Source organism: Vanacampus margaritifer, chromosome 11 (assembly GCF_051991255.1).
Source record: "Vanacampus margaritifer isolate UIUO_Vmar chromosome 11, RoL_Vmar_1.0, whole genome shotgun sequence".
Taxonomy (NCBI): domain Eukaryota; kingdom Metazoa; phylum Chordata; class Actinopteri; order Syngnathiformes; family Syngnathidae; genus Vanacampus; species Vanacampus margaritifer.
This window is the reverse complement of record NC_135442.1, coordinates 3558201-3572384: the sequence shown is the minus strand read 5'-3', so window position 1 is coordinate 3572384 and position 14184 is coordinate 3558201. Positions and strand designations below refer to the sequence as shown.

At 39.7% G+C, this 14184-nt stretch overlaps 1 protein-coding gene across 4 annotated transcripts in view; it reads right to left on the bottom strand.

Annotated features, from left to right (window-relative positions):
• Positions 1-924: 924 nt before the first annotated feature.
• The window catches only part of wnt6b (wingless-type MMTV integration site family, member 6b), a 34853-nt gene continuing 21593 nt past the window's right edge, over positions 925-14184 (bottom strand). For all 4 annotated transcript variants that reach the window (XM_077580491.1, XM_077580488.1, XM_077580492.1 and 1 more), the window contains 2 exons: positions 5258-5559; positions 925-1762 (listed from right to left, as the gene is read on the bottom strand). In XM_077580491.1, the coding sequence (XP_077436617.1) occupies positions 1301-1762; positions 5258-5559 (764 nt within the window). In that variant the 3' untranslated portion in view covers positions 925-1300. The remainder of the gene's footprint in view (positions 1763-5257; positions 5560-14184) is intronic.

Sequence of the window (14184 nt, the reverse complement as noted above, 5' to 3'; positions counted from 1 at the left end):
CCAGATTGGAGCTTTTTCTTCCTCTGTGCCCAAAATGAACTGAACTGAACTGCTCGATGTAAATGTGAGGATGTTTTTACGCTCTCAACTATCGCAACAAAATGCATACCATGTAGTAATAAATCAACCCCCATCCCCCCATTTTTTTATTTTATTGTATTTTTTTTTACAATAATTTGTTCTATACTGCCCCACTAGTCTAACTATGGTATTTGTTTAATATTGTGTTAGTGGAATATAAGTTAAGCAGCAAAATCCAGCCGTTTTTATTGATCTCAGGGGGCGGCCATTTTGCCACTTGCTGTCGACTGAAGATGACATCACAGCTGCTCAGGGCTCAGGCAACGACCAATCACAACTCACCTGTTTTCTGAAGCTGAGCTGTGATTGGTTGTTACCTGAGCGCATTGATGTCATCTTCAGTCGACAGCAAGTGGCAAAATGGCCGCCCCGAGATGGATAAAAAAAAAAAGGCTGGATTTTGCTTCAAATGTAATATTAATCACAATGTCATGTTTAGACTAGTGAGGTCACATTATTGTCAAAGAAATGTTTAAAGTTGACTTCCCGTTGAAGGTGTCAGTCTGATGATCTATCGTTGGCAAATGAGCACTTCAATATCAATAATCAAATTCAGAGAGCAGTTCAAGTGCTGACGCTGCCCTTCTTGATAAAAGATTTGACGTTTGTCAGAAAAGGTCCAGCCCTGATGTGGCATATACTTCAAATCCAAATTTTCCAACACATCAGTTAGCGAGCATCTGACAGTTCCTGACCAAGCAGACCAAGATCCCTTCTCACCCAATCAGATTTTTCTCATCAAGGGTGGCCATTTTAAAGATGTGGACAACATCAAGATGGCCGTGACGACGGAGGATCCCGGAAGAATCCTTCCAAGACTGCACAGAAACTCGTACTTTGTCATTTGGATTTGAAATACGTCTTTTTGTGCACTTGTAGTAAGATTTCCTAACATTTCACATTCTTTGGTTTCTTTCTAAAACAAAAACATTCAGGAAGTAGGTAGTTCAAAAGTCACCCCTGTATTTTACTCGTTTCATTGTCAAGCGCCGATTGAGTTTTTTTTTTTTGTCATTTTCCATCAGAACTCAAGAAAATAATATTGCCAACAACAAAAAAAAAAGCAGATTTCTTAAGGAATGGTGTAAGCAGGATTGGTGCAAAGAGGATAACAACACAGTCAGGATCTTACTTTACAGTGGCCCAAAAAAAAAAGCTCTATATATATTAAAAAAAAAAGAAGTAATTACAACAAGTTCGAAGATCCAGTTCCAGTTCATCAGTGACAGAGACTTAAGTTCTTTTGGATGGAGCACTTCTTGCACTGAACCACACAACACCAGTGGAAGCGACACAAGCAGTTCTCCTCAAACACCAGCGTTTCCTCGCGGTAGCCGCGCTGGCAACACAGCAGGTCGCAGCCGCTGATGTCCATGGCGGTGCTGTTGCACGTGCGCCCCCGCGTGCCCAGCGAACCCGTCTTGCGGTTGGCCAGGCAGAAGTCGGGCGACTCGTCCGAGTAGATCAGATCCTGCCTGTCCGGGGGTTTGATGTTCACGCCGACGGGGATCAACGTCTTGCCGTCGTTGCCGCCCATCACCTTGGACGCGCCGTTGAAGCGCTCCAGAAGGCGCTCGCCCACTTCGCGGAAATGAGGCATCTTTTTCCAGCAGGTGCGTAACGTGCACGAGCTGGAAAGGCCGTGGCACTTGCACTCGGTCCGCATGTACAGCTTCACTGCCTTGGGGGGGGTGGGGGGTGGGGGGTGGGGGCAACGTGTGACGTTTGGGGCGTGGGAAAAAGACACAAAGAAACATTAGTCCGACATGGAAAAAATACATTCATCCTGAAAGGGGAAGTCAATCCAAAAAGTTTTTTTTGACAATAATACGCCTAAATATGGTATTCTGCTTGATATTGTGTAAGTGGAATATAAATTAACTCTTTGAGTGCCAAAAACGTTAAATAACGTTTAGTAAAATCCTATGGAGGAGTGGCAAAGACGTTAAAAGACGTTTGTTTCAAAACGGAGGTGAAACTAACCATTTTCTATTGTTGATTACTGAAAAACGGAATAAGGTAGAAACAAACTTTTTTTTTCTGATGAAAGATGAGAGTCCAATCTTTCATTTGGTAGTATGTGTGTTTCCATAGTCCAAACACATAATTTTCTATGGACCTTGAAAGATCAGTCAAAATGCTTAAAATCGGCTGGCACCCACAGCATCCCTTTTCTGAAAACGTCTGGCAGTCAAAGAGTTAAGCAGCAAAATCCAGCCATTTTTATCCATCTCAGGTGACATCAATGTTGTCACGTGACAACCAATCACAGTGCAGCTTAAAAAAAAAACAGGTGAGCTCTGATTGGTTGTTGCCTGATGAGCCCTGAGCAACTGTGATGTCATCTTCAGTCGGCAGCTAGTGGCAAAATGGCCGCCCCCTGAGATGGATAAAAAGGGCTGGGTTTTGCTTCATAACTCATATTCCATAAATGTAATATGAATCAGAATGTTATCTTTAGACCAGTGAGGTCACGTTGCCTATAACATATTATTGTCAAGAAATGTTCACGGTTGACTTCCACTTGAAAGAGATTTGCCACGATATAATGTTTGAAGATAATTGCGAAAACATGCACGACACAACTGTAGTACTAAATTGTGGAGATATGTTTTTCAGATTTTTTTTTCTCCCCAGACCGTGGTTCAAACAGTCCCCACTGGCGCACTTCTACATCGCTAGGATATGATAGCACCTTTTTATACTTTCCCGCTCATTTCCGGTAATCGGGCACTTCCATTGCTCAAAATGATTGCGTGTCTTAAGTAAACAAATCTCGTTTATTTTCCCAACCTAACAAACTTAACGGCTCCTATTATACATCATTAATCATGCCCAAAGATATACATTACAAAATGAACCTACCACCATTGCTTTCTGTAGGCGTAAAAAGCAGGATTGAAGAGGATTTGACATTTAATAATTTTCAGCAAAAACTCGGCTGAGCTTGAAATACTTCCTGTTTTCGTTTTTCTTTTTTTTTTTTTAATTTACAGTTTCAAACAACATTTTGCCCCCATCTAGTGACTGATAGTGGAATTACACCCAAAATAAATAAGATACAGGAAAAAAATAGGGTTGTAAAAAGTATAAAAAATGTTTTATTTGGTTTATAAAGTCTTTTCTATTAAACAGGGCATAAATATTTAGCATGAAATATTTAATTGGGCTTCATGAGAGAGTCCTTACAAAATTATCTCTTTCCCTGGACCGGAAAAGTTTAAGAACCCTTGGTATCGTTTTAACGCAAAACTACTGACTCGCACTTAAGCCCAGATAGCTCGCTAGATAGCTAAGATAAAAGCAGATGCTTTTTCCAAGGAATTTAACTCTCTAACCCCTCTCGCCCTTCATTTTGCCTCCGGCCTTCCTACATCTAACAAGCCTTGACAACAGATCATTCACTTATACTGCACATAATTAACTCATCACACACACACACGCATGCACGCACGCACACACACTTTGCAACGGCAAACATGCATGAATGCACGTAAACAGACATTTGCGCGCATCACCGCACACTTATTTCACAACCTGCAGGCGTCGGAGTGTTCAAAATGGTTTCTTCGCTAATGCTACCATTGGAAAATATCCCAAAATGATCCACGCCTGTTCCTGACTACCTGTCTGTGACCCCGGCTGCAGTCCACCGTAATTACGTCCCTGCAAAGTGTGTGTACCCAAAGGTGCGCTGACGACTAAAAAGGCTGATGTCACTTTGGAGATGTTAAAAGCCGCACTTTAAATCAACATCATTAACCGATCTAAAAGCTTGCTCCTTCCAACCCGGTCTTTAAGACGCATTACGACTCGCCGGTCCATAATTCACACGCCGTTCGTACTTTGGGGCGAATGGTGGAAACGTTGGGAGGCCGCTTGCCTGGGAGGCTTGAAAGCCAAATGCGTGGCGCGCTCTTGTTTTTGTGTTTCAGAAACCTGATTCTTGTTCGAATATCGGTTTACGGCGCTACACGAACATGGCCGGGGGGCGATGTGTTCCTCCTTTGAATGTTGGCGGAATGATGGAACATTCCACAGGACAAGCAATGCCTTGGGAGTGAATGTCTTGTGAAACGTTGAGCCTGCGCGGCAGCAACAACGTTTCGATGAAGTGTACCAGACACTCGAATTCTCAAATGATATCGAATAGCCAACAAATCTAAATGTTTCTTTTTTTTTTGAGCCACTAGTTTTGCTGCGAATATAAAGTGGGATCGCTTGGAGAACGGTGTTGTCAATTTGCAGACGTAACAGCCAGTTCAAAATACCTTGTCAAATCGCATGAGCTTTTACAACCAAAACAGAAGTTTGGCGTCACAAGCACAACTTGGAAAACAGCAAACAATTATTCTAAAAACAGGCTTCAAGCTGTTTATTGTCACTTAAGTTTAAGTTTGCTGTCAAACTAAAACAGAACTAAACCGTGTGTATTTCAAGCAACTACGTAGCCTCCGTTAGCTTATTGCTAACACATGATGGAAAAACTCCAGGCTAACGGGTAGCACCTGTGCGCCAGTGTTAATAACCCTTAAAGCACGGATGGAAAACATGCTGACAGATAATATAACAATGCTCCATGCATATGTTCTTTATCCTCTGTGACGAACAACAAATATCGGTGTGTCATTCACGAGGGATGGCGACCAGGCCTGACCCAAATAGCAAAAATCTGTGAATATTTGATGCCAATTATAAATGAAATGAAAAATAAAATCCAAACAATTCTTGAATGAGAGTGATATAATGTCAATAAGCGTTGGCTAATATGAAAAATAAAAAACAATTTTAAAAATAAAAACAATATTTAAAAAATATGAAACTAATGTGAAAACAAATATGAGGTGGTCCACTATATTGTTATGTTATTCTACTGCCCCCTGTGGCCAAGGTGTGCACATTATACGGAGCACTACAATATCTATTGGATGGAAGCAAAAAGTGTGAAAAAAAAAGTGTAATTCTATATCTATTTAATTATGTCATAACTCATCATTTTCAACAAAAAAAAGGAAAAGTTTTTCTCTTTTTGGGGCGCACTGAAACAGTCATTTCCACTCAAGGTCAACGATACCTTTTGTCTTAAAAAAGAAAAAGAAAAAGACTGTCTAAATCCGAAGACAAGATGAACCTTTTTAACCTTTGCATGCGTTTTTGTGTGCTGAAGCATTTTTACCAGTCGTCCAGCTTCGTTGTTGTGCAGGTCCACCAGCGTCCTGATGTCGCTTTTGCCCCGCCTCCTCTTGGCGTCCATGAACTGCTTGGACTTATCATACCCAAACTCCACGTCGTCTCCGCAGCCGCCCCACTCCCACTTGGCGCCGTCGCCAGAGGAGGACGCCAGAGGTTTGGGCGGGGCTCGGTTCCTGGTGGCCTCGCAGCCGCACTGCAGCAGGTCGCCCATACTGCAGGCCTGCGTCACTGCGTGGGTCACGCCGGCCGCCGTGATGGCGTACACGAACGCCGTCTCCCGAATATCTGAAACGCAGACGAGGGGGAAATGAGTCCAAACTTTGGACATTCTCTGTCTTTTACGCACTCTTTCCTCCTGGCTTGCCGCCATCTTTTTGTCCTATGCCACTGTCAAAGCGCCCTCGGGCTCGCATTGCAAATGTTACAGTTCACCTAAGATGGGAAAAGTACTGACATTCTCTACTTGAGTAAAAGTACAATTGTGTAAAAAAAAAAAAAAAACTAGTTTGATCAAAGTAAAGTACAGGCTCTGAAATGTACTTGAAGAGTAGAAGTAAAAAGTATTTTTACCATATGTTCCTCCAACATCAATTTGAAAGATATTATTATTACATCGGCCAACTGACTCTGACTTGCTATCGATTTCAAATGATTCTCTGCAGTGCCAATTGATCACATCATCTGATCGCGTGGCAGAGCCAATCACAAGCCGGGATGTAGGAGACCGTGTGAACATTTGAATCGTTTTCATTCATTTAAAAACAAAAGTAACGACCTTGTTTTGAAAATGTAGCAAGTAAAAAGTATGGATACTCATGTAAAAAATAAATACAAATGGAAAGTACAAAGTGCTGAAAAAAAAAAAAACTTAAGTAAAGTAATGAAGTATTTGTACTTGCAGCGATGACGTCAATTTCAGTCGACAGCGGAGGGCGGTACAGGACAAAATGGACACACACAAAAAACTGTTTATTTCTCAATTATTATTCCATGAACGCAATATTAACCAGAATAGCTGTTTTGACAAGTGGGGGAATATTGAACATATTATTGCAAAGATTTTTCTTACATTGAGTTCCTTTTTTCCCCTAAAGGTCCCTGCTAGCTTAATGCTAAAAATAGATTGGAAAGTATCATTGACTTGCTAACAGTTAGCAACTTAGCATCAATAATTGCAGTTTTAGAAGCCTTTCAGCAATGCATACATATATTTGTCTCTCGGCTGTGAGGCAGATATGCTATATGCCTTAATGCTAACCATTACCCGCTAATTAAGGTCCTGGATTTGCATCTCTAGGTTTTCATTGATTGATGACTTTTATGTAGTTAGCCATTCAGTGCCATTGACGGCTTTAAACGTCAAAAATCCATTGGCAGTGAATGAGTTAAAAAAAAGACAAAAGAGCCAAGCGTCCATTCTTCCAAGCACCTGTCCCTCCATCAGTCCAATCAATGTACTGTACATACCACAGGCGCATGGATCAAAGACCCTTTCACGCAATCATTACGACATTCTCCAACATGGTTTGGATTTGCAGCGCTGAGAGGCTTCAACACACACGCGCGGCGCGGCGCGCGCACAGTTTACAGACCACAGCTGCTGGTTTATTTCTGGTGCAGAGCTCGACCGTCTCGACTAAAGGCAAGTCCGTCGACAACTGCAAATTGCCGTCTGTCCTCGTCCCCTTTGCCATCATCAACACACTGTTATCTGGACTCATTTCTCTTGACGTGAACAGCTAGGAAAGAATCCGACAACTGGCCCAATGTGATTTCAATTTAGCGTTCCATTCCGCATTGGTGGAATATTCTGCTTTTGACCAACGTTTCCTCATCGGAGTCTGGGCCGCCGAGGCTTGCGGCCGCTTCACAAATGGACCCGCGGTATGCGCTCAGGATGACGGACGATATTTATGCCATGAGATGTAACCGGCTCGTGCATCCTTATTTTGGGGGGGGGCAGGTGCCAAAAAAGAGCTCGTCAAAATCAAACAATTAAGAAAAAAATGTAGTAGCCTAGAACTTTAACAATATAGCTTATAGGTTTCAAAAGGAGATGTTCAGCAGGGGTGTTAAAAAGTCCCCACACCCCAAGATTAATAAAGATAAATCACTGAAATTATTATTATTTTTTAAACTCACTTGAAAAAAAAATGAGAGGAGAAGTAAAAACAACTTAGATAACAGGGTTGCAGAAGTGCACACACCCACTTGAATAATGGGGATGTAGCTATGTGCAGAATGAAGCAATCACATTAAAGACATGTTAAATGGGGGTCAGCACACACCTGCCACCATTTAAACGTTACTTTGATTCACCCCTAATAAATTAAGGAGGGATAAGTGCAATTCCTACAAAGACAAAAAAAAAAAAAAAAGCCTCACGAATATACGGAAGTGTTTTTCTGACAATTTTTTTCAGGGAGCTTTGTTTTTTGTGTTTTTTTTTTCTTCTGTTTTTCTGAGAATGTTTTATTCTGTTTTACAGATTTTTTTTCTGTCATTAAAAATGATTCAGAAAAACGGGGGGATATTCAGAAAAACAGGAGGAAAATGACTCAGAAAAAAACAGGAAGAAATATTCAGAAAAATATATATATTTTTAAAAACAGGAAAAAAATTACTCCAAAAAACAGAAGCCATAAGTTAAGTTCCTACGGAAGCGTATTGCATGCGGGAAAAAGTCACTTGGAGTTCAGAAGTTAAAAAAATTATAAGTACTCCGAAAAACAGAAGATGGTACGGTTTTCTGGAATATTTTTTTTCTTTTTGTTTTCTGAATAATTCCCCACCGTTTTTCTGAATAATTTTTTCTGCTTTTCTGAGTAATTTTTCCTCATGTTTAAAAAAAAAAAAAAAACGTCCCCCACTGTTTTTCCCAAATATTTTATGGCAGAAAAAAATGCAGTAAAACAGAAAAAAAAATATTCAGGAAAAACTGAAAATTATAAAAATTTACAAACAAACAAAAAAAAAAACTCCCCCAAAAATAGTCAGAAAAACAGTAGGGTTCTGTACTTCCGTATAAATATATGAAAAATAAAATAAAATAGAATTACAGAAAGGATCAAATTTGATTGAATTTTAAAGATATGAATGTAAAAAAAAAAAAAAGTTCTGCAACAGAAAAGTCACTTTTTTTCCATCCAGGCAAGAGAGCAGGTGCTTGAGCACCACTTGGCGCCGCTTATGCGCGCACGTGCCTGCTTGTCTTAACGACTCTTGAAGGCAAGAAAGCAACATTTTCAATCACTGATTCCCACCATTTTTTTTTTTCACGCCAATTGACTGACCTGCCAAAAATTCCGCGCGCTTCCCTTCTCGTCTCCGAAACGCCACAATGCCAAATGAACGTCATTCCTCCACTCACTCGGATTCCTCCTTGATCATGTCAACGCTTGTTCACCAAACATTGTGCCTCATATCAAACTCTCATCCAGTCATCTTGTTATCATTCCCCTTAAGTTGTTGGGAGAAGTGATGGAAGAACTGGCCCGGGTTCGACATGGGCCTTTTGTCTTTGTTTCTCTAGGAGGAGATTAAAATAGCACGCAGCCCATCGAACAGGCCTGCTCTCGATCAGATTAAGGATGCTATTATACAGCTGGCCAAAATACGCTGCATGATTCACTTGTCATCTTCTGACCACACGATTTTCAAAAGGAAATAAACTTAGACATAATTGTGTTGTCTTTGTCAAAGCGATTTTGCGTAATGATTACATTAAGATTACCGTCATGTTTGGTTAATGGCAACGTTTACATGATTAACATTTGTCCATCCATTTACCGAACCGCTTATTCCTCCAATAAATTTGGCAAAGTGGTTTTGGTCATACCCATAGTACGTAAATAAAACACACCTAAAGACATTTTAAAAACTGATGTGACCATTGCTGCAGATTGTTTAAGGTCAAAAAGTGTACATTTGTACCACCCAGTAAAGATGGGAGGTTCTGTAATATGCATGCTAGTGAGAAATAGAACGTACATGCATGGGCACCCGAGTTGAGACCATCTTAACTAACCAGTGGATCAAAAAAAGTCTACACACCCTTGTCAAAAAGTTTTTGTGATATATATATATAAAAAAAAAGAGGAATCATTCAAAACATTTTCCATCACTAATGTGATCTGTACCCTGTACAACTAATCAGTTAAAAAAAAAAAAATGTTGTTGAAAAAAGTAAAAACTGAAATACTGTGGTTGCAAAAGTGTGCACACCCTCTTAAAACTGGGACGTGGCTGTGATCAGAATAAAACAATCATATTGGCACTTGCGTTAAATGGGACTTGGCACACAATGGAGACCATTAAAGTGCCTCTGGGTAACCCTAAACAAAGTTGAGATGTTCTAGTAGGCTTTCCTTGACATTTTGTGTGAGGGTTAGGTGCTAAGACTGACTGCTTCGAACTGTTCATAATTCATAACCCAACACAGTAAGATACCTTTTGCAAATATGGCCAAAAGTTTCAGCCTCGGTTTCATCAGACTATATCTTATTTTCACATGAGTTTGGGACATTTTGTGAATTATGAACAGTTCAAAATAGCAATTAGTGTTAGCACAAAGGTTCAGGTTTCTGCTGTTTTCTGAATCAAAATCAGATCAGGGATGCGTTGGATTTTGTAGCAACTAATCAGCAAATACAATCTTGAGTTATGGAGTTTAAAGACTTTGACCTTTAACCAGCAAAATGTAAGCATCTCATTCTTGAGTGCAAGTGGACATTATTAAAAGAAGAACCTCCCTGAAGGCGCCGAGGGAATGTGCTACGCATGCCGACAGACAGATGGACAGCCAGAAAAGACTTCCTCAAGCCATGGCTGCCTCCACCGCTGACGCGTGAAAAGTTCAAGAAAACAATTTCTCACGACTGGCTCAGCTTCAAACCTTAAACACCTCATGGAATTACGGCCTAAAAAGTCCAACCGTGGTTTCGTCGGAGCATAACACATTTCCCTAAATGCGTTTCAAGATGCAAAATGTAGCCGGAATTGGATGTTTTTCTTTGTAGGATAAAGCTTCCGTCTTGCCACCCAACACCTCAGAACAGACATATGAAGAAGATGGGAGATTCATCCATTTTGGAGGGAGAGCCAGTTTTGTGACTGTTTTTAAGATGTTACACGGTTTACTGAATGCTTTGCAATACATTTTGAGCAGTGAAATCCCTCTGATCGCTGTGGAAGCTCTTTGCGGACTGTGGCTTGTGCTGTAAAATAGTGATTTAGAAAAATGCCAGGAAAAGCCTACTAAAACGTCTGAACTTTACTTGGGGTTAATCTGAAGCACTTTAAATGGCGGCAATTGTGTGTTGACTCATTTCACATGAGTTGGAATGTGATTGGTTCATTCACATCTAGTATTATATAAATAGTTATAAGAGGGTGTGCACACTTTTGCAACTACATTATCTCAGTTGTTTATTTTTACTTGTCTGCTCAAAAATAGCACTTTTTAAAATTGACCTGAACGGGTAATAGGTAACATGTATTTATTTATTAGTTTGTTTATTTATTTATTTATTTGTTTGTTTTTTTAATCACAAAAAAATGTCATTTGGAAGGAGTCATTCAAAAACGGTACAACAACCCATTAAGACTTTGAACAACAACAACACTGTTGCTCCCGTTCTGCAAGTGTGAATTTGCAAACAAAAGCAACACTTAACAACTAACACAATACGGCAGCGTTACAAAAAAAACGTGAGGACACTTTATGAGCTGTCAGTGTGTGCGTGTTTGTGAGCGCGCGAGACCGCAGCCAAAATAAGTGACTTTTATGTCTAAAATCTGGAAGCGGGCGAGCGTGCATTTACCAGCGTCTCCCCCTGCCAACTCCATATCTCATAATTCTGAGAATGGGATTCATTAGTGATGGTAACACACACACACACACTCACACACACACGTACACACACACACACACACACACACACACACACACACAATGGGTGGCGTGCGATGAGACCGGCGCACACCAAGACGTTGCGATATCAATCCCAGCTGTGCGCGGCGATACACTGGCTGCACGCGGAGAGTGGTTTAGTGTATACATTTGCAAAGCATTGTTTTAGTTAGACGTTGAACTATCACATATGGTTACATACTATACGGCATGATGTGACCATGATGTGATGTGTGGTGAGGGGCGTGATGATGTCACATTGAAAGGCAGGCACAGTGTCTGCTAAAAGAATTGCGCGTGTGAAATATCAGCGTTCGACTAAAATGGAGCTAAAACGTTTTTGGTTTTAAATCCCCTCAATATTGCAACTCCGATTCAATAAGAAATTATTTTTTTCAAGGTCCTCTTGCCATGTTTATTTTGAACAAAGACAAGCGATAAATTAAATGTTTTAGTCTTGAAGTTTAGTCTTTGTCAAAATAAAAGCAAGTAAATCATAAATTAATATGAAAGGCAATTTATTATTAAGTGGCAAATGTGTGGGAGAAAAAAAACATTCAAAAAGCATTCACTTGCATTGACCTTAAGTATGCTAGCTTCTGATTGGTTAGTGTTAGTCAGCTGATAGGAAATCAGGAAGTGCTGTGGCTGTCGCTGCCGTGTATGACGAGTACAGTTTAAATTACGAATAAATCTGTCTCCATCCCGCCTTTTCATTTTATAAACAGTGTTCCATTAACCACCAACGAATATTCACGTTAGACTATAGCTATGCTACGTGTATTTGTCATAAATTTTTGAGTTTTTTTTTACTTTATAAAGTCTAAAATTTGCGACTTTTTAAAGTGACAAATAGGCCTTCGTAATTTGTTTACTTCAATTAGAGTTGCCGTCTTTTAAGCGTTCACTATAACAACTTGCCAAAATTCTATCAAACACTTATCACTTCAACTTTTCAAGTTTCATGAAACAAATGCATTCAAATGATCTAGACACTGTATCAGTAAATAAATAAAATACTCATTTATATAAAACATATATAGAAAAATTACTTTTTACTACCTACATCTGAAAACAGGTATCGACTTTCAATTACTTATTTTGTCAAAATAGGCCAACTCTTTTTTCATTTTCCAGAGATGATGACATGATATAAAAAAAATAATTAAATAGAGAGGTAAAGCCTATTGTGATTGAGTAAAATCTTAGGGATTTATTAAAAACAAACAAAAAAACTGAAACCACAGTGCCATTAACGAGCATGACAACAGATTTGGAGATGCAAGATACTTTCTTTTCTGCGGCTTTATTTAAGGGATTTATTTATTTATTTCTAAAATAATCACCAGCTTCTGGCCTTCAAAAATTCTCAGCCTAATCTGAAAAAAAAAACCCCAGATAAGTGCATTTTTTTCAGTTGTTATCATTAGCTACAGTTTTTTTTTTTTTTTTTTTTGTGATGTTGTTTTGTCTTGCTCGCGCAGGACGTGTTGTCAGTTCATTCTAATTATCCTGTCAGAATTTAGCTTGCAGCAAAGCTATGTCCAGCACCCCCACCCCCTTCCTCCCTCCCTCCCTCCCCCTCTTCTGGGTTACGAATCCCTGTAAATGAAAAAAAAGTCTTAGAAATTTGACACACCACAAAGAAAAATGTTGTTAACAAACCTGCCAAATTTGAATGATTAAAAAAAAAAAAAAATGACATTTCAAAATGGTGAAAAAAATCAAGCCGCTCTCCATGCTCTTTTTTGTTTGCTCTTCCGCCTTCTCTTCAAAATGTGCATGCGTGCACTCATGACCAACGAGGCGCTCTAAAGTGGCCATGCTAGCCCAAAGCCCACTGGCTGTTATAGTATAGTCATTAATAAAAAAAGAAAACAATATTTGTCAGCAGAAAAGTGATGTTGAATATGTGACTGCATTTTTTTTAAAAAACTTTTGTACACTTCAGTTTGTACTTCAAATTTGACTTCAGTAAAGTATTTGAATCAGGTTTTTCACTCTTACTAGCGAGTACCGATTCCAGGTATTCGCATCATAATACTTTTGCCACCGTTACTAATCTTAGTCAAAGAATAATGGTTATTTTGTCTCCTTTATCAGCAAGCTGTGGGAAACGATCCCAAGAGTAACATTGAAGCGTTTGGTTGTCGCAGCTTGTTGTGCTCAGTGCAAGCTATCAAAAATTGGAAGATACAAAGCGCCTTGTTTCATATTTTCCTTGGAGACACGAATTCCAAACAAATTCTCTGCCACAGCGGGTGTCTGGGCCTGTCGACGTCTGCTTCTAATTCCACAGGGCCCTTCTGCAGGAATTAGTGCATATTCTTTCAATCCTCTGACTTTGGGTCAACGGTACCGGGAGGTCTGAGATGTCAAAACATGAATTACGGAGGCTGACATAATACAAATGTGTTAAACTGTATTTTTTCTTTTTTTTTGCTTTGGAGAACGATTTGATGACACGTAGTGGGTGGCAGACGCTCGTTTTTCTTGCTTCCACAAAGACACGGACACTTTTAATGAATTGGGAGCGAGTCGATATTGCGCCGGCTTACTTCAGCCTCAGGTATATTTATTAGTCGTACACTCATGGTGATTTTTGCTTTTCCAAGCCCATTTGATTTATTTCCCCGAAACAGCTGCGCCTAATATATTTCTGATGAAAGTAACCGATGACAAATGAGACTTTTCCCATCGCGAGTGGATACGCACACGTCGATTACCTACCACACGCTTCTCAATCATGCCAAAAACAAATAATATCAACATGGGAAATGCATTCATCTCGCCCTGCAGATGTTTTTCAAACATGAATTATCGCATGAATCATATTTGCTCATTGTGGTGTGTAGGATGATGTAACGTGCACTCAGAAATAACCCAACCATGGGTCACAAATGGACCGATCCTCTACTTTGAGACAAGAAATGGATCTTTTAGTGTAAAACAACTCGGAAATATTTGTCAGATCCTTTACTTGGGTCAAAAAAGTGGGT